Source organism: Fringilla coelebs, assembly GCF_963513975.1.
Source record: "Fringilla coelebs genome assembly, chromosome: 3".
NCBI classification, from domain to species: Eukaryota; Metazoa; Chordata; class Aves; order Passeriformes; family Fringillidae; genus Fringilla; species Fringilla coelebs.
The window spans coordinates 22,535,946-22,559,718 of record NC_140030.1 but is presented as its reverse complement, the minus strand read 5'-3'; the positions used below and the strand labels follow the sequence as shown (position 1 = coordinate 22,559,718).

General features: G+C 34.4%; 1 protein-coding gene across 1 annotated transcript in view; it reads left to right on the top strand.

The window, feature by feature from the left end:
* Positions 1–23,773, top strand: part of CSMD1 (CUB and Sushi multiple domains 1) — a gene marked incomplete at both ends in the record, with an annotated part of 1,059,366 nt that overhangs the window by 805,631 nt on the left and 229,962 nt on the right. Inside the window, 6 exons of the mRNA XM_084202054.1 lie at positions 1,036–1,218; positions 3,089–3,415; positions 4,777–4,971; positions 9,554–9,692; positions 13,886–14,073; positions 22,377–22,565. Coding sequence (XP_084058180.1) covers positions 1,036–1,218; positions 3,089–3,415; positions 4,777–4,971; positions 9,554–9,692; positions 13,886–14,073; positions 22,377–22,565 — 1,221 coding nt within the window. The remainder of the gene's footprint in view (positions 1–1,035; positions 1,219–3,088; positions 3,416–4,776; positions 4,972–9,553; positions 9,693–13,885; positions 14,074–22,376; positions 22,566–23,773) is intronic.

Here is a 23,773-nt window from a genome sequence, read left to right as displayed (position 1 = left end):
ATTCAATGAGTTAAATTTTCTTGTTACCTTGAATATTTCTGATTTCATACCTTGGACTGAACTGTAAAATATTTAAATACCAAGAACTTTATTTGTACTTTCATTTGAATCAGATTTACATAATTTCATCACATGTGCAGCAACACAGTTTATAGAATCAGAAGTGCTCTGTTAATTTTTTTTTCTGAGCAAAGGCAAGTTAATTTTTAAAAAAAAGCCTTAAATTTAATAGCAAAGAAATGGAGCCTTCATTTTTTGAAGCAGCCATGTGTATAGTATTTTGTAGGATGATTCTTTCACAGGCAATTAATACTTACATTTTCTTTTCTAATACTTATGGTATTCATAAATTTTCATAAGAATTGAATTTTTATAGCCTTATCTGGTTTATGTAGATTTGAGATCTACAAATTAAATAATTTAAGAAACAGAGCTCCTAGAGAATATCTTGAAGTATTATCTAAAATGTTAATTTTTTTTCAGCATAGCTGAATGCAGTTGGGAAAAATGTGACTCTAATTTGAAGTATGTGATTAAGAAATAATTCCTCAATTTTGTTTTAATTATATTTCAGCTATTTTAAACTGAAATATATTCACTCTATTAGGAAATTATATACTTTTAATCATATTGTTAATAGACTTATAAATGGAATTGCATATGTGAGAGTTAAGAGATTCTTTAGTAAGAGTACTTTGTGAGAAAAATTATCTACATGTACTATGTCTCCATGGGTAGGATGGAGACTGTGGCTTTATAATTTTACCTTCAAATATGCTGTAATTTGGTGCAGTCATGCAGTTAAATATAAGTATTTTGTTATTATCAGCAATGCAGCAATGCAAGTATGGAAGCTATTAGCTTGTGAAAGAACTTTAGATCCTAAATCGTCTTTGAGGCAGTTCCACAGCATTTACCTCTTGTTCATTTTCAGCTGTAAATACTAATTTAATGAATAATGCCAAATATTTTGACATATAAATTGATTGAAAAGATATTTTCCTTATTATTGCATTTGAATTTTTCAATATTCAGAAATAGAGAAAGGAGGTTGTGGAGATCCTGGAATTCCATCATATGGAAAAAGGACTGGCAGCAGTTTTCTACATGGAGACACACTTACCTTTGAATGTCAAGCAGCTTTTGAACTGGTGGGAGAGAGAACGATTACATGTCAACAAAATAACCAGTGGTCTGGCAACAAACCCAGCTGTGTTTGTAAGAATTATTATATTTTTTCTGTATTATTTTTCTGACCTTAACCTCTTGCATTTCTTAACTTTTGTGACTAATCAACAACAGGAAAATACTTCTAAGTACCTTGAAGGCTTTTTCCTTCATGGTTTGTTTTTTTATTTCAATTGAGTTGGTGGCTCATTTATGGAGAATGTCATGCAAGACTGTTTTTAGAATGTTCTTTACACTCATTTTATATGTAATTGAACCACTTAACACTCTTAATATAAATGTGTGTTGAATTAGATTCTAAATGAGCAATCTTTAATAGCAGAAAAGTGTTCAAAAGGATTCTATGGCAATACAGGCTTCATTTGGGCAGTGCAAAACAGCCTGCAAACCCACATAAGAAAAGATTGGCTTTCTTTTTCCTTTTTTTTTTTTTTTTGGTGATATATCACAAAGGTGTGACTATGAATATAAAGTTAAGAATATCGAAGATAGGAAAAATTTAGGTAAGGTCATTAGTTGTGATTTTTGTTTTAAAAGATAAAATATATTTGTTGTTAAAAGAGGGATGTTGGGTTAGTTTTTATTTTTGTGTTTGGGTTTTTTTTGGTTTTTGTTTGTTTGTGTGGGTTTTTTGTTTTTTTTTTTTGGGGGGGGGGTTAGTTGGGTTGGGTTTTTTTCCTTTTCTTTTTTCTTCCTTCCTTGTAAAATAGAGCAAATCTTTCAAGTACACAGGTATATTAGGCACTTGAGTTGTGCAGATCAGGTTAAATTTCCTATAAAGAGTCATACAAATCAGTACTGGATCTGGCAACCATCACAACCTTTGTCAGGTGTCCTACTCCATTTGGACATGTATGCACTTTGAAGCTACGTTGGTACAGGACTTAACAGACTGAGCAAGATTGCTCTGGACAGAATAATCATTATCAGGCTTTGCAATGCTGAATTTTGTCTTAGCATGTAAAGCCTAGGCACAGAGACAGTTCAGCTGCAGTTCCCTTGGAAGACAGAACCTGTGTTTCTTCATGGTGCTGTATTCCATTGGATTGCTGTATCAGTTGGTGTTGACAATGTAGAACATTTTACTGTGCTTCCAGTGTTACATATGCACATGCCCTATGAAAAAGCATGGAATCTAACATCTATTTACATACACTGAGTTCAGTTTGAGACATTTGAAGAGCTGAATAATGGTTGTCTTGGTGTTAACTAATATTTAGTGAGTCTTACCCTTTCTGAATATACTGTACTTCTGCCTACAGTACGAGTCAAAAGGTCAAAACTCTGAAACCAGTTAGGCAATGTCTTGATGAAAATTGGCTCAAAATAGTAAAAAGGGATTATAGCTATGAATCATTTTTGATTTTGTTCTATGCCATCAAAGGAAAACTAGGGTAAAATAAGTTCAGATCATCTACTCTGAAGTTTTCTTGATTCAGTCACGTCTAAATTTCCACCATTATTTACATCAGAATGAATTTTGTATACTACAGACAAAACTGGCCCTTGTGCTTGATTTTTTTTAATTGTTAATACAGTTTAATGCATATTTGGAAAAAAAAAACCATTGAAATTTGGAGATCACATTTTCGTTTTAGAACAAACCTCCCAATTTTTTGCAAACTCTGATGCATCAAGTATTACTTTTATTTACTTGGTATTTGCTACATGCAAATCTCTTGCAGGCCCTGCTTCAGTCACTTGGATTCACATTGGAAACAAAACATTGGAGAACTGTTCTGAAAGTGTTAAATATTTCCTGCTTGCATGTATAGTAATTTTGACATCCAGGCTTCAAAATCATCCTTTTTCACAAGAATAATAATAAAAAAAAAGAATAGACAAACATTTATAAATTTTGTGGATAGTATTTTGAGAATCTTATTGTTGTTTCCTTTAGTTTCATGTTTCTTCAACTTCACCGCACCATCCGGAATTATTCTTTCTCCAAATTATCCTGAGGAATATGGGAACAATATGAACTGTGTTTGGTTAATTATCTCAGAGCCAGGAAGCAGAATCCATCTGATTTTCAACGATTTTGATGTAGAACCTCAATTTGACTACCTTACAATCAAAGATGATGGGATTTCAGATTTACCGCCTCTTGGCACATTTTCTGGCAATGAGGTCCCTTCTCAATTGGCTAGTAGTGGGCACATAGTAAGACTTGAATTTCAGTCAGATCACTCTACCACTGGAAGAGGATTTAATATCACTTACACAAGTAAGAACTTCTGCTTTTTATTTTATGCTTAGTTTTATGCTTTCTTCATAATAATTAAAACAGTATGTTTATATATTTATATTTATATTTATATTTATATTTATATTTATATTTATATTTATATTTATATTTATATTTATATTTATTTCAGAAGTAAATCGTAATGATTGTATAATTGCACTACTTTTAGATCTCATCCTTGTATTCATTAGCTCATCTGAATCCTTATCTTTTATTTATTTTAATTGTGATAGTGCGAGGAATTCCCTTCATTATTTATTTTTTGGTTTTTTTGTCTATACTGCATAAATGCAGATCCTATAAGTAATGTCCAGATCTTTCACATCAAAGTATCCAGTGCATGTAATTTAATATACTTCTCAATGGAACCATCAGAAATAAGATCATAAAGGTATCGATCTGTGATCCCAGATATTAATTGGAAAAGCATAATAGTAATCATCAATACAAATAAATAGTTGTAGGAATGTGTTTTGCTTTTTTATGTTTTTTTCTAGTTGAATGGATTGGAATCTAAGAATACAAACCCCTAAGAATAGAGATCTCTTTTCTGCATTACACATAGCAGTTACACTCTGTGTTTTTTCTAGTGTCTAGAACACGAGTCATTCAAAGATGCTACTTATACAGAGGTTATAATTTTAACTGAAATTATCTTCTAAGGTTATAGAAGTTAATTGACAATAAATTTGTCTTCAAGACCTTTTGCACTGTTTCTATGTTGAGTCAATTAAAATAATAGTGTTTGTGGCCGAGGTGTTTTCTTGCAATATTTGGAAAGATTTCCTACATAAAGCTGGAATTCATTGATTTCAATATTTTTAAAGTCTTAGATGCCTAAATTGGTCTTTTGCTTTTATAGGAGGGGATAATTTTTGTCCTTAGAAAAATGGCAGGAAGAAATAGTGCCTGTGAGAGGAGGCCAATACTCGCTTTGCTAAAACCTCTTTCCAGGTAGTTGTAGGGAGCAATGGGGGCTTGCCTCAACCTCCCTTTCTTTGGGTTAAAAAACCCCAATTCCCCTTATGTTTGAGGCAAAACAGCTGGATTTTGTCCAGAGGAAAAATTAGGCAAATTATTCTTGTGTATCTAAGCCACATATATCTAAAAACTTCTGAATTCCAACTATGTTGCATGTCATTGGATTTGAAGCTTTTTATTAAGAAATTTTCTATACTTTGAATTATGTATTACTGTATGTGTTACATATACTGCATTACAAGTCAAATAATATTCTCCTCCTCCAAAAAAAACCAAGACACAAAGTTTTAAAGGGATGGGATTTATTATTGCTATTATTGTGGGTGTTATTACCAGCATTATTATTATGTTTTTATCAGCCTTTGGTCAGAATGAGTGTCATGATCCAGGCATTCCTATAAATGGGAGGCGTTTTGGAGACAGATTCCTTCTGGGAAGTTCTGTTTCCTTTCACTGTGATGATGGCTTTGTGAAGACTCAAGGCTCTGAATCCATAACTTGTATTATGCAAGACGGAAATGTAGTATGGAGCTCAACTGTCCCACGTTGTGAAGGTAAGGGCACAATCTTCACTTTGCACCTACAGATTGAATAATGTCACTATTTAAATTTAACTTTTTACATTTTGCACATAAACAAGACTGCTTTACCTGAAGTTATTAATTCATCTTAACATTCTTCCAGTCAAGTGAGAGCACAGTAGTAGAAACAAGATAGCTTGCTTTTATATTCTTGGAATAAATTAGCATTCTAAAAATCTGGTTGCTATTGTTTCCAAGTTCTGTTTGTCACCATCATTACTTGGTTGTGAATTACAACTGCTATAGCAGTTTTGGCTGTACATACTGAAGGACAATTATATAACACATAGGAAGTAAATAAAGCTTCTATTTAGAAGTCCTTTTTGAAAATTTAACCCTTTAACTTTCTCAAAATGAAAGTATACTTGAATTTCTGTGTGTAATATTATAACCTGCAGTACACTTATTTCTGAGAAACATAGTGAAAACCAGAGTTATATTTAATATCCATGATATTCCCAAAAATTTACTTTTTATTTGCTTTCCTTTCTTAGGTGAATAAATAGACTAAGATGATCTCTACAATGGTTTAAAACTCTCCTAAGAATGAAATACAATAAGAAAAATTGCTTGATGCTTAACTGATAGGTCCTAAAGTCAAGGCAGATGAGTGCATTTAATAAATGACTAAAGTATGTTTTTTAAAAGTCATGTTCAAAGTGTTTACATTTTATTAAATAATAGATACATAGATACATAGACAGACTCCAGATTAAAAGGATTTTTTGGGAGAACTAATCCAAACCTTCTAAATCTCACATTTCCATTAATTTCAGTGTCATTGCAATTACTTAAGGATCTGGATCATATAACTTCCTTGCTATTTGGGCAGTTTGAGAACTCAGTTGTCATAAGACTGTGCATTTCAAAGGAAATTTTAAAATACTGAAAAATCGTTCCATGTCTGCAGTCTGTATGAAATGTGTGTGAGCCTGGATGTTGTACTAGCAAAATTTCTTACCCTGATTATAGCATGTTACACAGTGGGGCAGGGTTTTTTTCTTTTATTCTTAGAGCAAACCCAGCCCACTCCAAAGCAGGGAGAAGGGTGTTTTTTTGTCAGAAGATTTTTTTCTCATTTTGAAACTCTAGATTCAATTGTTAATGTATTCAGCGTAATCTTTGTGCAATTTTATTTTTGAAAATGCATAGATAAAGGACCAATGATGAGCACTTTGAGGGGAAAAAAAGAGAGAAAAAAATTACAGAAATTACTTTTCCAGAAAACATATAGGTGCCCCTCAGTTATCCTTTCATTGAACCTTCTGGAATGTTTATTTGGTTTTAATGAGGAAAAGATTAAACTAACAGACTGGCTTAGGGTGGGTTTTGGGGGTTTTTTGTTTTTTTGTTTTTGTTTGTTTGGGTTTTTTTGGTTTTTTTTTTTTGTTTTGTTTTGGTTTGGTTTGTTTTGGGTTTTTCTTAAGATTTTGTTCTTTGCTTCTTTTATAGAAGGAAGTACTTAGGTTCAGGATATGTTCCTTTCTGATATGGATGCTCTTGATAATTGCAGGAGTTTCTGGGCTTGGATTATGGACTAACAATCCTAAGCATGATTTAGTTTGCTTCTAGTTGTCTGAGATTTCTGAACAACTGTTGTTTTTTTGTGTTGTTGCTCTGCTCTGTTTTAATACATAACTGCCTCAGTAAGCAACACCTGAAATACATGTACATGAAGTGCTATAACCAGTTAAGGATCAACAGTCTTAGGACTGTTCTTGTTTATAGTATGATGAAATTTGATTTAAAAAACCACTATGGAAAAAATTTATTTCCTCATTCACCATACACATGTAAGGTAAATGCCATTTTACTGGCCTTTCATTTTGCTTCAAAGAAAATTCAGTTTGTTTCAGGATTTGTGAGTTGCTTTTATCACTCAAATCAGGAAAAAATTCCTTGAGATGAGTGCAAGTCAAGTGAAATCAAATAAACCTATTAATTTACAACCCACAAATTCATCTTGCCATCCATTTCTATATGGCATAATAGGTTGGTTTGTTGCTGCTTAGAGAAACAGAAGAAATCGAGCAAGATTTCCTGCACTGAAATGTGGAATTTTCTGATTATGATATCATTGAATTCTATGAGGACAATATAAATGATACTAAGATAAATTTACCTGACCTTGAAAGTGTTCCTGTGTTATGCTGTGCCATAGCCTTTAGTAAAACATAACATCCCAAGGCCCTGTGCCATGACAGCTTAAATTTTTAAGGGACTCATGTTTTCCTAAACTTGTTCTGTCATTTTTGCTGTTGTTTAATCCTGCTCCAAAGTCCTTTAATTTGTCTCTGAAAAATGCCCCTGTCTAGCCTTGTCAATTTCACAGCCCTCTTGCAATACGTTGTTTTGCAAGGTGGATCAGGTTATAGAACATTCAAACAAATTAGACATAGAGGAATGGGTCTGATGGGATGCAGCCAAGATTTCTGAATAAACCATCCAAGGACATCACAAGGTCACTCAACATCTTAGGAAGTTGGTTTAAACCAGGTAGATCCCTGAGGACTGGAAGAAGGCAAACTCCAGTCTTGGAGAATGGAAAGAAAGAAGCTCTGAAGAGCTACAGGTCTTATCTCTATCACTGGGAAAGGTGATGCAACAATATTCCTTGATACTATTTCCAAACCATGTGCTGTGGTTTAAGCCCTGCTGGAAATTAAGCCACATGCAGCTGCTCTTTTCCCCTCCACCCCCTCCTGTGGGAGTGAGACAAAAGGCTGATATTCTGAGTTGAGATAGGAAAACAGTAATGAGATAAAATAGTAAGAACAACAATATTAATAACAAAAGTATAGGAGAGGGTGATTTACATACACCCACTGCCTGCTCACCCATTGCCTGACTTACCAATAAACCCAACCAGGCTCAAAGTGTAGGTGGCCACCAAGACAAAGATAAAATGCCCCTCCAGATCCTCCTGTTCATGTTTTTCCTCCACCCCACGTCACATTCACATTCTCTTTTTCTTCTTGCAAGTGAAGTTCCTGACTTCTGACCGGCAGAGGTGATGTGAGTGGTATAGAATAACCACCCAGGTGTGCCCACATAGCTCCAAACTCTGACCCCTCAAGGCTACTGTGAGAAAATTAACTCTGTGCAAGCCAAAAATAGGACAAAATGAAGAAAACTATGGTGACTGGGAGTAATCAACATGGATTTATGAAGAGGAAAATCATGCCTGACCAACCTAATAGCCCTCTGGGTTAAGATGAACTGTCTGATGGATGAGGGGAGAGTAATGGATATTCATTTTTAGTAATGTGTTTGGCACCGTGTCATGCAAAATTCTCAATGACAAACTCGTGAAGTAGGGACTAGAGAAGTGAACAGTAAAGTGGACTAAAAACTGACTGAACTATTTGGCTCGTAGAATTGTAGGCAGTGTCACAACTGGAGGCTAATTGATAGAGGTGTAGCCCAGGGGTCAGTCCCCTATCCAATACTTTTCAAAATCTTCAGTACATGACTGAATGCTGAGGCAGAATGTACTCTGAGCAAGTCTGAAGATGTTCCAGATGTTTTGCTGCTGTTCAGAGGGACGAGAGAGGCAGGAGAAATGGGCTGAAAATAAAGGACAGATCTTTCCCATCTAGTCAGCATTGGCGAGGCTGTTTTGGGAGCACTGGGTGCACTCCTGGGATACACAGTACGAGAGAAATGTGGACATACTGCAGTGAGTCCTGTGAAGGGTCACAAAGATAAGTAAGGGCTTGGAGCATCTGTCATACAGGAAGAGGTTGAAAGAACTATGCTTGTCTCAACTGGAAAAGAAAAGGCTCAGGACTCAAAAGGGATATTGTCAATATGTACAGATAAATGATAGGATAGTTTACAGAAGGTAGAGCTAGACTCTCCTCAGTGGTGCAAAATTACCAGACAAGAGGCAATTAACAGAAACTGAAATACATGGATTTTGGTTTAAAGATAAGAAAAACCTTGCACTGTGAGAGTGATCAAACATTAAAATAGATTGTCCAGAAGGTCTGGGGAGTGTCTGACTTTGGAGGAAAGGCATGATCCTGACTGGACATGGTTCTGTGCAACCTGTTGTTTTGAGCAGGAAATGGACTAGATGATTTCCAGACATCCCCTTCAACTTAAACCATTCTATGATCCAATGGAATATTTACAACTGCCAGTTCCACTGAGCTCAGTGATTACTCAAAAAGGTGGCACAGAATAGCGGTAATAATTACTTGGAACAATTTTTCTGATGTTTCCATGTCAATGTGAAATCATACTGGATTTAAATGTGATGAGACAGTATCATTTTTTAATAAGATACTGTGCTTTTCAACAGAAGGAAGGCTGGCAGACCCAAGTGCCATGCTCTGTGTGTTAAAATATATAATAAGAAAGTAATAAGTCTTGGTAAGACCCATTGCAGGCCTTATGAGTCTAAAGAAATCAAAGTGCTGTGTAAAATATTAAAACTACATTAAACATTTTTCTATGCATTTTAGTTTGATTTTTTTTTAATTTCATTGAATATATAATATATTAGAAATAATTTGTATGTTACAAATATACATGTTTTTTATTCTTTCAGCACCATGTGGTGGACATTTGACAGCATCTAGTGGTGTTATCTTGCCACCAGGTTGGCCAGGATATTACAAGGACTCACTTAATTGTGAATGGGTGATTGAAGCAAGACCAGGAAATTCCATTAAGATCACTTTTGACAAGTGAGTATCATAAAGTTAAAGAAGAAGTAAGGTCTGAGCATAAACACTTGTTTTATTATTGAAGAATAAGTATATACTTTAAGAACTCAAACCACAGAAAGGAACCTCTTTGCAACAGTCACAATACTATTCTTACAAGTAGGTAATTAAAGCTTTCCAATGTGTTCAATGTGTTGTTTGCTTACATTGTACTCAGTGAGAAGGTTCCAGAAATTTAAGATGCTGACTTTTTTTTCTCATTAAAGACTTCATAGTATTTATAGGCTTATGTTTATTTGCAATCTCCTTTTTTAAAATTAATGTTCAGAAGTCTGAGGTTTTCAGGGATGTCTTCTTAAACGGAAATAGCAATTTAAGTTATAAGATGAAGCATTTAAATTTTTCAAAAGGAAATGCACTTCCTGAAATTGCAGATATTTGAATGCATGTGACCTTAACCGTGTGAGGACATGACATGTGGTGCAGTTTAAGAACTCAATTTGCCGAATTTTAGGCAGATGCACCCACATATTCCATTGAAGAATTCTGCAGTTTTGTGTACAAATTAAACTGCAATGACATTAAACAAGAATTTGGAGTTTATATAATGGAGAATTCTGGTCACATATAATTTTTGAAGTACAGCAGATACACAATTAATCTACTTCAACATTATCAGCATTAATAGCAAATGGATTCTGTTGCTGTTCCCTAATTGTTTCAATTGCAAAACAGTATTACCATTCATCACATTGGTTTTGGTAGACATATAAAAAAAACATTTCCATGTTTTCCTTGGAGGTTTATGGAGCTTTTCTGGAAGGTTTAGAAAACTGTCTGACTTTACTAAATCACATTATAATTTTTATTAAAAGTGTTATGCTTGTTAATAATAGTATAACCTTGCTTTTGCAATAAAATTATTTTCTTTTGTCAACACGAAGGCTTTGTCACCCAGTTTTAAAATTCCATGGAAAACCTTTTTTATTGCTTACAAGAAAAACTGACCTTGCCGTCTGATATAACAGTAGCAAATTACCAGTAGTTGATTTTTGTCAATTGATCAAGAACTAAAATATTTTTGTCAAGTATATGGCCTAGTTTGGGGAAAATGGAACCCTTTTATACTTCACTATATGACTTGCTTCAAAGACATACCTAACAGAATGAAGCTTTGTACAAATGTGATATTAATAATGTAAATTATCTCACTCTTGAGCTAATGAAGCTTTAATGTTTCTAGGCAAATGTGCCTTTCCAGAGTCCTTAGAAACTTTCCAGAAGTAGCAGCAAGTGACTGCATGACCCTATGATCATTGTACATTGAAACATTTTGCATTTCAAACTGTGCCTAATGCCTGGAAGGGTAACAGAAAAAAAAATCTAATTGAGTCAAGTCATGAGGAAAGGGGTAGAAGAATAATGGCTGACCTGAAGATCTTTGGTCCTTTGAATATTGTAAAAAAACAGTTTGATAATTTATACAGCTAACCTCTGTATCCAAAACCAACCCAATTGTATGAAGAATAGTATAACACAACATCCTCTAAGTTTTTTAAAATTATCTCTGTACATTTGTAGGACATCCTACCTCTTACTAATATGACTAAGCTAATAAATATTAAAATAAACTAAAACCCCAAAATGTAACCCTTAATTAGGTAACTTCAGTAGTGAAGAACTTCCAATAACAAATTGTCTTGATTCATCACTTTAGGTAAAGTGCAAAGACTAAAAATAAAAACCAGCAACAAAACCAGACCAATTCAAAAGACAATTCATTCCCTTAAACCCTCAAAATCAGAAAAGTGAATTATAAAGTCACATTTGAATTTTACATGAGCAGGAATCCACTGGGAATAAAGATCATTGTCAGAGCAGCACTTTCAGTTAAGAGTTATTTTCTGGTTTCTGTCTCCAGCAAGGGTTTACCATCCATTGTTGTCATACTGCCCTGCTAAGAAAACTGCAATTGCTGGCTGAGAACACTTTATTCCTATTTAGTTTGCCTCACAAACATAACTGTCAAAATAATTGAACTATTCAGTTACTAATCTTGAGTCTATTCATTATGAGTACAAATAAAGTATTTAAAGCAGCCTAGCTGTATCAGTCTGTTTTCATCATTCTGCTGCAGGATAAATCAATGTATAATCTCTGAAATTATGGAAGGGTACTGAAAAACTGTCAAGTACTTTAGTGATGCCCTCTGTAACAGTCAATTTTGGTAAATTAAGTATTCAGTGAGCCTTTCCAGGAACAAAATCTCATGTGTTTATGCAGCTAAATTGTTGAAATAGTGCCCAACATGCTTCTTGAGTTTGTCAACCAGCATTCTCCCAAGTAATTATCAAACAGAGGCAGGAGTTACTGTGGGCAAGCAACCATTCATAATAGGAAATTTGAATATTATCTCCTTCTTTGAGAGGCTAAAGGATGTATTTAATTGTGTGGATGTAGGCCATTCCATTCTAGCTGATTTCATTGCCAGAAATGGGTCCTGAAAATGCTTAATGTATTAGCAAACCTGCAAGCCCTGTATTCCACTGTCAGAGTGGATACATAGCAGTAAAAGCAATCATCTGGATTTTATCCAACCTATCCAAATAAAGTATCATAAATCTAGAGTTTTCTGTGTGAAGAGGAAGGAATGATACAAAGTACCTAAGTCGTTTTCCAAGCAGTCATTAGCTCTGATAGCAAAGCAAAAGCTTTCTGACTTATGGCTGTGCTTTTGTTTTCAGGGAACCATGAGAGAACAACTAGAAAGAATACTAAATACTGGTTAAAAATGAACTTTTTCTTACTTTTATTGATGTGTCTGTAAAAATATTTTTACAAGGGCAATACTATTTGTTCTGGAAAATGTAATGGGATGGGAGCTTGGTCATTCTGTCATCATTTTGTAATGCAGTATAAAGTTTATTTACACTTTGAAGGAATGTCACATGTATTTCTCCTTTCTTGAGTGTTTAATATTTTGAACTTTTCTTTAATTACAAGAATACATTTTCCTATCTCTAGACCACTACATGTGTCCCATATTGGCAAGACAGCTAAGGGCGTTCACTTTGAAAAAATTTTGTATTGTGTAGGGATTTCTGCTGCTCTCAGAAGTAGAACTAACAAGACTTATGGGAATAGAAGAGAAAAATCTCACAACATATGCATTTCTGAAAGATGAAAATAAGAATATTGGGTCTGCATGCAAATATATTTAGAGCAGTGTAAATATCTGTATAATTGCACAAACTTCACTGACAGGAAAATTTATGTGTGCATGGTTTAGATGCTACAGCATATCAGAATCTACTATAACCACAAACTATCTTGAAAAGCATCTGATGTAAAAAACGCCACTTTAAGTTCATCTTGAGAAAGAGCAGGTTTATGCTGTTTGATTTAAGAACTAGTAGTAGATGACATAGATATCCATTATGAACTGGAGAAATGTGATGTGGTTTAATGATTGGCAGACACATTGACTCTGCTGTTGATTTAAAAGTTATTTTTTCTTGTAAAACAACCCTCATTAGTCTTCTTACTTTCTATTCTTGTCTATATTACCTGTTGGGGTTTTTTTGACACACTAAAGTAATGTAAGAAGTCATGCTTATTATAACAGTAACAAATTTCAAAATAAAGACTTGATTTAAATCTAGTATTTTTTACTGCTTTATTTCATAGGACAAAAATTATTACCTAAAAGTAAAGTAACAAGCGATGTTAGAATAAAATCTTTGAATAAAAAAAATTAAACACTTGACTATCTAAAAACAGCTTTTGCCAAATAGCAAATATCAAATAATGAAATTATTGAGATGAAATAATGAAGTGTTATTGAAGATGTTCCTAGGGTGTCCAACTATTTCTTAACCTGAGGGCAAAAAATGTCTTGGACCTTCATACTGCCATTTTGTTTGAGACAATTTTTTCTACCCAGATTTTTCTACCCAGATTTCCCACTAAATGTCTTTTTTATGGCCAGTCATATGGCCGATCTGAAGTATACTGAATCCCTTAAAAAAATATTACAATACTGCAAAAAAAGCAAGGAAAATGATTCATGAAACCTTCTTTAACTGTTATTCTTAGTAGTACATGGATAGATTTGTAGCTATGTAATTTTTTAATGTGTGGTATTGATCAGTTACAAGTGGGTTGCATTTCTATCACTCATCCATCCACCACCTGACTTGCATATTCCTTTTCAGATTCCAGACTGAAGTTAATTATGACACTTTGGAAGTCAGAGATGGGCCGGCAAATTCATCACCATTAATTGGAGAATACCATGGAACACAAGCACCTCAGTTCCTTATTAGTACTGGAAATTATATGTATCTGCTGTTCACTACGGACAACAGTCGTTCCAGTGTTGGTTTCCTAATTCACTATGAGAGTAAGTCTGGTATTTCTCAAATAGATTTTTATTTAATCTTGAAAAAAATCTTTCAATTAGAAAATGAGCAAACAAATGGGAATAAATAAAATTCAGTAGTTATATTTGTGTAAGAACAAATTATGTTTACTCTCTGCTGTACTGACAGATAATTCTGGAAGTATTCATTTTGGAAATTTTTTCTTCAAGACTTCTTTTATGTTATTCAGAGTCTTTACAGACGTAGTTGTTTAATCAAATGCAAAATAATTTTAGAAATTTTCCCTTGTGGGTAAACATATATTCTTTGGGTGTCCTCTATCTTCTCTCTCACTTTCTCTCTTTTTCTCTCTCTCTGGTTTTTGTAGGGCTGAACAGACTTGGACACCTTATCTATAATGGTCAAAAAATGCAAATAAATTAATAATATTATCTCCATGCAAACTACAGAATCATCATAATAGCATTTTCTTATCAATTAAGTGCATAAAATGACATATATTAAAATGGTCTGAAGTCACACTAGTCTTTATATGATAGTACAACCATTCACTTAATTATTTATTGAAGAGCGCTTATGTGTTTACTGCAGTTGTACCAACCTCGTACCATCACTTTTATCAGTTATTCTTGTTTGGAAGCTAATCTGATTACTGTAAATTTGCTGTACTATTGAATCTGGAATAGTGTCCAGATATATTTTATAGCCACATCAAGGATTGTCCAAATAGTAAAAAAAAGTTAAGCAGTGAAAGCTTGCTGAATACTCCACACCCATGTCAGCGCATTTGCTCCACAAGACTTAAGTTACCAACAGCCTCACTGTTCATATTGTGTTTTTCCTCACATTGGACTTCCCACAGAGCTAAAATTGTCTCCATTTTGCCTTGTGTTCTGTATGTTCATGTAACACAGCTGAAATCTGCTGCAAAGTCTATCTTATTGAGCTAGTCAGCATCAGGAGCTCCTGCAGCATTTCTTTCATCCTTTATGCTGTATTGGCAGTTGTGTACATCACAGAATCACAGAGGGAAGGCCATCACAATAACTAGTAACATGGGGGTACTAAGTAAATAAAGTCAGTGTTTTCAAAGAGCAAAACCAGATAGAAAGACCTAATTGAAGCCTTGAGTAATTTTCCAGGAACACAGGAGACTAAAATCGTATTTTGATTTTGCTTGGAGGTTTAACTATAGACATTGCTAATTTTAAAGCTATCACAACAGAACTTCCTTTGTTTCACATTTCTTACATTTGTAGAAAGCAAGGTAGTCAACTTTGAGTTTTAAGAAAAGTTTCTGGATATTTTCTTTGGAAGTTGAAATACCTGTCTTATTTGAAAGTATCTTAAAAATCTTCAAGTTATAGTCATAACTTTAATGATAATGTAAATCACTGCATTGTGAAGCAGAAGGCTCTTAACCTGCCTAAAATAAAAGGGTCAACAAAAGCTAAACTGAGTTGAATCTGAGATGGCACTAACATTCTATTAAGCTAAAATATGACTGTAATATAGCTTTCATAAATATGTAACTCATTAAAGGAACTGTGAAGGATGTGAAGATAATTTGTTCATTCTTCTCCTTAAATTTTTCTCATTCAGCCCTTCGAATAGTTAATGCAAGACAGAGTAGATTAATTCTTATGCATCTAAGCAAAGAAAAAATAATGAAGTGCCTAAAATATTTCTTAAGTAAAACTACTGATAAAATATTCATTTTTTGCTAAAAGTAAATAATCTTTTGGCAAGTGTGCTTCATGCCTCAATTACATTTTCCCAATCTCTCAGCTTCCCTAGTTATGTGTTTTGAGTAGGATTTGTTTACTTGGTTGGTTGGTTGGTTGGTTTTTTGATTGTTTTTGTAGAAGGTTTTTTGTTGCTCATTCTGTGAAGCAGATTGTGCAATCTTAGTATTTTTCTTAATTGAAAACAGATAGAAATACTTTATATTCCTGCAATGTAAATTTTTCCTTTGTTTAATAAAGTATACTTGAATTTTTTTTCTTAAGAGAACATGATAATTTACAAAGCAATATCATATTCTTAAGAGAACATGATAATTTACAAAGCAAATTGACCAATTATTTCATCAAATGCTTTACTTACAATTCTGTGCTTTTTGTGGACTATTATTTCCTTCTATCCTAAAATTTATCTGAAAAATAGATCATTTTTTAGTCATGTGTTGGGACCGTCAAACTACACTCTACATCTATATATATTTGATAAACATTATAATTCTCTTACACAGTCAGTGAAATTTTTTAAAAATCAAAGATTACCCATCTCAGTAAAAACATTCCTTATTGACGCCATTGAAAAAATCTACAAAATCAATATTATGATTTTCTTAATGAAAATCATCAGAACTTAAAAAATAGAATAATCCTTTATTCACAGTGTATAAAATGAGGTATTTCTTAGATTAGGTTTCAGAAAATAACTTTTTAAGTTTAGAAATATGCAGTCTTCATGGATTCGACAAAGTGTTGAAACCAGTCAGACAGCACACAATCAATTTTAGTTGTGATAACATAGCATCAAAATACTTAATACTTTTTCATTTGAGGAAAAAATAATCCTTTGAATAGTCTGGATATGACGAAAAGATTCATACAATTTTCTGTGATAGGATACAGTCAATGGAAAAATATTTGAAATACTGGGGAAGGTTTTTTTGTTTCAGCAGTCCATTTTACTATAGCTAAGAATCAATACAGAGGCTAAATAGGAAAGGCAGATTTTGGGAATGTGACCATAAAATAAGAGAGTTTATGACTGGTAAGGAGTGAAAGAATGAAGCAACATGGTGATTAAATTAATGGTTTGCAAAAATCTAAACCACCAAATTTGGCAGATCGGTAGGTGAATGTCCTTGAGTCCTTACAAATGAATTCTGAAAGGCATTTATAAATTGATGAAAAGTGCAAGAAAACTATTGGGTTTTTTTCGTGGTTTTGGCTTGGTTTGGTTTGTTCTTGGTTTTGTTTCATTTTGAGGCTTTTTTGTTTGTTTGGGTTTTTTTTAAATTTTATTTTATTTTATGAGAAAGGTTTCTGTAGCTATTTAAAAATCTCTTTTAATGATGTAACTCAAGAGTTAATAATGTAGATACTACTTATATTCAAATATTGCAATAGATAGCAATCAGAGAATAACACAGATCTCTTGGGATAAATACAAAAATCTAAAGTACATATTTAATTCCAAGGACAAGAAACAGAAAGACACTATCAAAAATATCCATAAATATATTCAAATAAGGCAAAAAAATTACTCAAAAAAAGTTTGACCAAAAATCAGCTGTCACAGTCCAGACTAAATGTTTTGTTCCTGCTTTGAAACTTTTGCATAAAATAGTAATTTTTATCTTATATTTAACATAATTAAGTGAACATTTTCAACGTAAGAATAGGGCATATGGAGAGAGGATACTACACAATATTCAAATATTTAAATATATTTTATTCATCAGGGACTGTTGATATTCCTGTGCTACACTGAGAGGCAAAGTAGAAGGACCACTACACTGAAAAGTATGTCTGAAAATTCAAATCTGTAGGGAAATTTAAAAAAAATACAGAAGAGCACACACTTTTCTAAGCAAGGATGGAAAAGAAAAAAAAAAGAAGATATTTGGACCAGAAGAATCAAGGACATTAGTTTTATCTCTGCTCTTGAAAGATACTAGTTTCAAGCTGATAAACATAATGATAAGAAATAAATGACTTGTCTTTGATAAAACAGATTATGTCAAACCAACTTAATTTCTTTCTTGACAGGTTAACTGCTTTTGTAGATTTGGAAATGGAAAGGGGAGGAAATAGTTCTGTGCTGCCATTCATAAGGCTTTAAGAACTCTTTCAGAGAAAAATATAGAAATTTAATATGGATGAAATTATTGCAGTACAATAAATGTACCATAAGGTACAGTGGGCACTGGAAAAAGCTTCTCAGAAAAGCTGTGGAATCTCCATCTGTGGAGATACTAAAAATCCATACAGGAATGGATCCACCTATGCAACCAGCTTTAGGCGAACTTGCTTGGTCGGGTGAAAGGACTACATGACCCCAGAGGTTCATTCCACCCTAAATTGTTATGTGATATGATTTCTATGATGCTGTGAAAAAAAAAAAAATTAGATGTCAATATAAGAACAGTTACAATTTGAGGATGATTCCAACCTACAATTATAGTAAGCATTATGATTGAGAAGGTTGGAATTCATAACAAGCTTGATGAACTGAAGAAAGAGTGCAAAACAAAAACAATTCAATTCTATAAAGAAACATGCTAAATCTAAATGGGAAAGGAGAACGGACATGCACAAATACAAACTAGAGATACAAGAGAAAAAGATTTGGATGTCACTCAGAACCTACAAATTCTAGAGAAAAATGTAGCATTGCAAAAAGTTGAATCTTCTGAACACTGTATTTAACCATCTAAAAAACCAAAAGACAATTTCAGAAAATACATTTGTTTTGTTTACGGGACTGATTTATCTAGGATTTGTTCAAAAATTATTTCACTTCCTTTGATGACCAGGAAGACTATTGTGTCCAGATTGTGACACAGTTTAAAAAGATTAGAATTTTGCTAACATGGAAAATATGACAGATAAAGAGTCATTGAAAGGTTTGCATTTGTTTAGAAAAAGTATGACTTAGCAGACAGGGGGTAAAGCCTGATAATGGTGTCATGGTCCCAAGTAGCTAATAGTTGCAGCCTGTCCTAGAGTTTAATCTACTGCCTGTGCTCCTTCTCAATCAACTCTTTACAATTATTTTCCAACCACATTTATCACCCTTGTGCCAGAATTGTGCCATTTTTCTCATATCAAAGAATTACCCATTATTTAATTTTAGGTTATCTCCTATTACAAAAAAAAAATCAAATCTTCAGGCAAAGAAGCAAAGAAAAAATATTTATTTTCAGATATGTTAATGGTTGCTGAAACTTACATACTGAATATTTTTCACTGGGAATGAAACTGTTGCCTGAGCTGATTTCGTTTATTTAACACTACTACTTCAGTCAGGAAGTTGGAAGTTGATAAATTCTCTACAGCTTATGGTCTTCTTGCAAAAATGTGAACAATGGAGTCAATGTAATTTTGAATTATCATTTCAAAAAGAACCTGATGAGTTTACCTGTTACGTGTGATTCAGAATGCCAAAGCAGCTGATGTGCTCAGGCAGGGGTGATAGGCTGCCCTAAGAGGAAGGAATTTTAAGAGTGCTGCTGTGGACCTCCACCTACATAACATATTTCAAAATATGAGTCATGATTTATCTGAAAAAACCTAATGTGCATCAAAGTTATAAAGGCACTTACAAAGCAGGATATTATAGACTTAAATGGTTTCTTTGAGACTTTATTAAGCAATTTTATCCAGGCAAAGGGAATCTAAAAATGCACTGTTAGCTAACACGGTACATTTGCATTAAGGGTATGCAGTCAAGTCTAGAGGAACTTATTCATCTAGAATTTAAGTATGTCAGGGTTACCCCATGAAAACTGGATCATAAGCTTTCAAATCTGAATTCTAAGTGAGATATAAGAAGAGCTGGAGGGTACAGAGAATATTATTCTGTGAAAGCTAGAGTCATTATTTATGATATTTTTATTTGTAGTCCTGATTCCAGCACTCATATCTATAGTTCAGAACCCTTTACTTTATGCCCTGAAAAATCAATTTTTACCTTAGTTTTTAACTCCTCCTCCTTTTTTCCTAAGGCTGTATGGTAGTCCTGGATAAACAAGGCAGGGTAGAAGCAGTCAACTGAGTACAACTTTGACAGAAACAGAGCTGTGCAAGCAGCTGAGAGGGCCAGCACTTTCTTCACCCTTTAGAGGGCTAAGAAACTAGGAAAAGCTTGTGAAGAAGGCAGTTGTGGTAGAGTAACCTTGCTTGATCCCAGCTGCCCAAATCATAGAAACACCTTCCCGCTACCCCTCCGTTCTTCTCTGGTTGAACTTCCCTAACAGTTTTATTCTCTCCTGCTGAGAGGCGCAGGGGGACAGGGCATGAAGGTTGGGATCAGTTTATCATACATTATTTTTGCTACTCCTTCCTCCTTGGTGGAAGGACCCCTCAGACTCTACTGCTCCTCCAGCATTGGGTTCCTCACCCAGGAGATAGTCTTCCATAAATATTTAAAATTTGAATGCTTCCCATGTCACCGTTAGGCCGGACCTGACATACATACGTGACCAAGGTCCAAGAAGAAAAAAAGTTTTTATCCTGCGTGTTCTCCAGTTTATATACCCTTAACAAAGCGTGATCTTAAGTCATTAACTACATCACAATAACTTATTATATTCATTGGTGCAAAGCAATCAGTTTCAATATAATTGGCAAAAGTTTTACAGAAATTTAATAAGGCACATATACACATCTACTTAGGCACGTAGTCTAGCTTGCAAAAATTCCCATGTATCTTTTCTAATCGGTTTCCATGCTGACGGCCTTGTCTTCTTCCTTGTTGTGGATACACTCACAAACCATCAATTGTTATTTCTTCTGTTGCCTCAGCTTTGCTTGCAGACCAGCTGTCAAGCCCCTCCATATTAGCATAATCTAGAGTCCTTAATGAATGGCTCTGGCAGGGGGTGCAATCTTTCAGGAACAGAGTGCTCCAGTGTAGGTCTCCCACAGTGTCATAAATCCTGCCAGCAAAGCTGGTCCAGCATGGGCTCCTGTCTTCACCAGGCCAGGAGCCTGCTCCAGTGTGGACTCACCACAAGATCACAGCCTCCTTTGAGCATCCATCTACTCCAGGGTGGAGTCCTGCACAGGCTGCAGATGGATCTCTGATCCACTGTGAACCTCCATGGGCTGCAGTAGGACAGCCACTTCACCACGGTCCTCAGCACAGGTGGCAAGGGCTTCCAAACCTTGAGCACCTCCTCTCCCTTCTTCTTCATTGACCTTAGCGTTTCAGAATTCTTGCTCTCACATTCTCACTCTTCTGCTGTTTTTCTGCAGCAGCTTTTTGTGTCCTTCTTAACTGTGTTATCCCAGAGGCTCTACCACCATCTCTGAGGTGTTCAGCCTTTGTCAGCAACAGGCCCATCCTGAGGTCAGATGGCATTGGTTCTGTTGGACATGTGGGAAGATTATGGCAGTTCTAACAGAAGCCACTCTTGTAGCCACCTTTGTCTACTAACTTAAACTTGGCCATGCAAGCCTCATACAGGGAGAGGGCAATGGGATAGTTCACTTTTTCGTTTTGTTTCTCACCATCCTAGTCTATTTTCAAATTGCAATAAATTAAACCATTTCTTCTCAAATTGAGTCTGGTTTGACTGTCATGGTAATTATTAAGTGATCTTCTTGTCTTTGTCCTAGCCCTTGAGTTTCTTCATGTTATTTTTCTACCTTGTTCTCTCCCCCTGTACTGTTGAAGGGGATAATGAGAGAGCAGCTGTGTGAGGGGACTGACAGCCAGATAATGTCAATTCACCACACATAGTAACAAAAAAAAAAAGAAATTCCTGTCATCCCAATAGTGAGTCTCTATTTGTTTCCCTCATGTGTATACATTATTGTTCATTATATTATTAAATTCCATAATCATTTCCTATTACTAGAAGCACAATGTATAATGTTCAGTTAATGAGTCTTCATTTGGTAATTTCAGGGAGTTCTTTTCAGTGGATAGCTCCAGGTTTATTTGCCAAAAACTATTTAATCTCTCTGGAAGACATAATTACCAGAATCTTTCTGTCAGATAAGAGTTATACAATTGTGAAAGCTATATTATTTGTCTTTCTTTTTTTTCATGCATAGGAAAATATCTGTAAGAATTCAGTAGTTTGTGAGCTCTTCAATTGCAGTTTTTTGGCACTGCTTCTTGTTGTACCAAATGATCATAACTATGCAGAGGAAAATTGAGTTATCCTGCAGTATCAGAAATGGAATAGATGAAATAATCAAATATGACTTTTATACTTGCAAAATCTTTATTCATACTTTAAACTGTAGTATCTTCCTGTAGCTTTAGATGTCCATTACTTTTATTGTTTTGGTGCTTTAAATTGATTGACAAAATATACCTTAAAGCTCAAGTCTTCTTCAATTTCATTTGGACTTTTCTATTCTATGAAACTTAAAATTGGAAAACTGGTCTGTGAGTCAGACAACAGCTAGAGAAAGGGTTATATATCCCATATGGGTTCTCAGGCAATGCTAACTAGGATTTTTGGAGGCTCTTTCTTTCTCCTGTCCTCCTTATTTTGTGTTTTGTTTGGCTCTTTTTTTCTGTTTACCATCTGAAAAAAAGGTAAAAAAACCAAAATTTAATCTGTGTGTTTCAGGTGTTACTCTGGAATCAGATTCTTGCCTTGACCCGGGAATTCCTGTGAATGGCCATCGTCATGGTAACAACTTTAATATCCGCTCCACAGTAACCTTTAGCTGTGATCCAGGATATACTCTGAGTGATGAAGAACCTCTCATATGTGAAAGAAACCATCAGTGGAATCATGCATTACCCAGCTGTGATGGTAAGTGTCAAGCTCTTCAGATGGCAGGTTTAAAGTCCACAAAAGTTAATCTACTAATTTGCAGAACTAATTAAACTTGTCATTGCTACTACCTCCCTTCAACTGCAGCAAGATTCACACTTAAAAAAATATTTTATTGTTATTAAAAGCCATACTTTACATCTCTGTATCAGTTTTTCAGTGAAGTACTGAAAAAAACCAGGCACATATTCACAAATAGAAAAATTCAGATTCTCAGAGGGTGCCATTGTTCAACTGTGAATCAAAATGGTGCCATACAACTAATAATTTCAATACAAAGCCAAGAAAATGAATTTATATTTTAAATTCTAAATACTTGTTACTAAAATGATTGCTTAAAATTTAGGATGCTCAATACTAAAGCCATGATCAGCCAATGTAATTAATTTCTTAACATATTTTTGTTTTGAAATTTTGGTTAGCTTAGTAATTGTTTTGGTGGATATGAAGTATGAAACTGTCTAGAGCTTTTATGAAACATTTTTTAAAATGCTGAATTACTTCATGGTTTAACCACAGCCCACGACCAAGCCTCACACAGCTGCTTGCTCACTCCCACCAGCAGGATCAGGGAGAGAATCAGAAGGCTAAAACTGATAATAATCCTGGGTTGAGATAAAGACAGTTTAGTAAGAAAAGCAAAATCTGTGCAGGCAAGCAAAGCAAACCAAGGAATTTATTCACTGCTTTCCAAGGACAGCAGGTGTTCAGCCATCTCCAGAAGAGCAGATGACAAATATCATCAGTCTGAACTTCTCTATTTTCCCTTTTTCTCCCCACTTTATATACTGAGCCTGGTGCCATATGGTGTGGGGTATTCTTTGGATTAGCTGCAGTCACCTGTTCCTGCTGTGTCTCCTCCCAATCTCCCACTCACCCCCAACTTCCTCACCAGTGTGACATATGAAAAGCAGAAAAAGTCTTGGCTCTGTGTAAATCCTGCTCAGCCATAACAAAAACATCTCTGTATTATTAATCCTGTGCTCAGCACAAATCCAAAACACAGCCCCATACTAAGAAAAATAACTATACACCAGCAAACTGTATTTCCAAATATTTCTGTGTTCTTTTTTGTAATTAGATGTTTTGGCTAAGTTCTGCTTCTGTGAACCATTGAATCAACCTAATTTCTTCATGGAATCCTGGTATAGTTGCTACAAAGTCCCTCTTATAGAAACCACAGAACA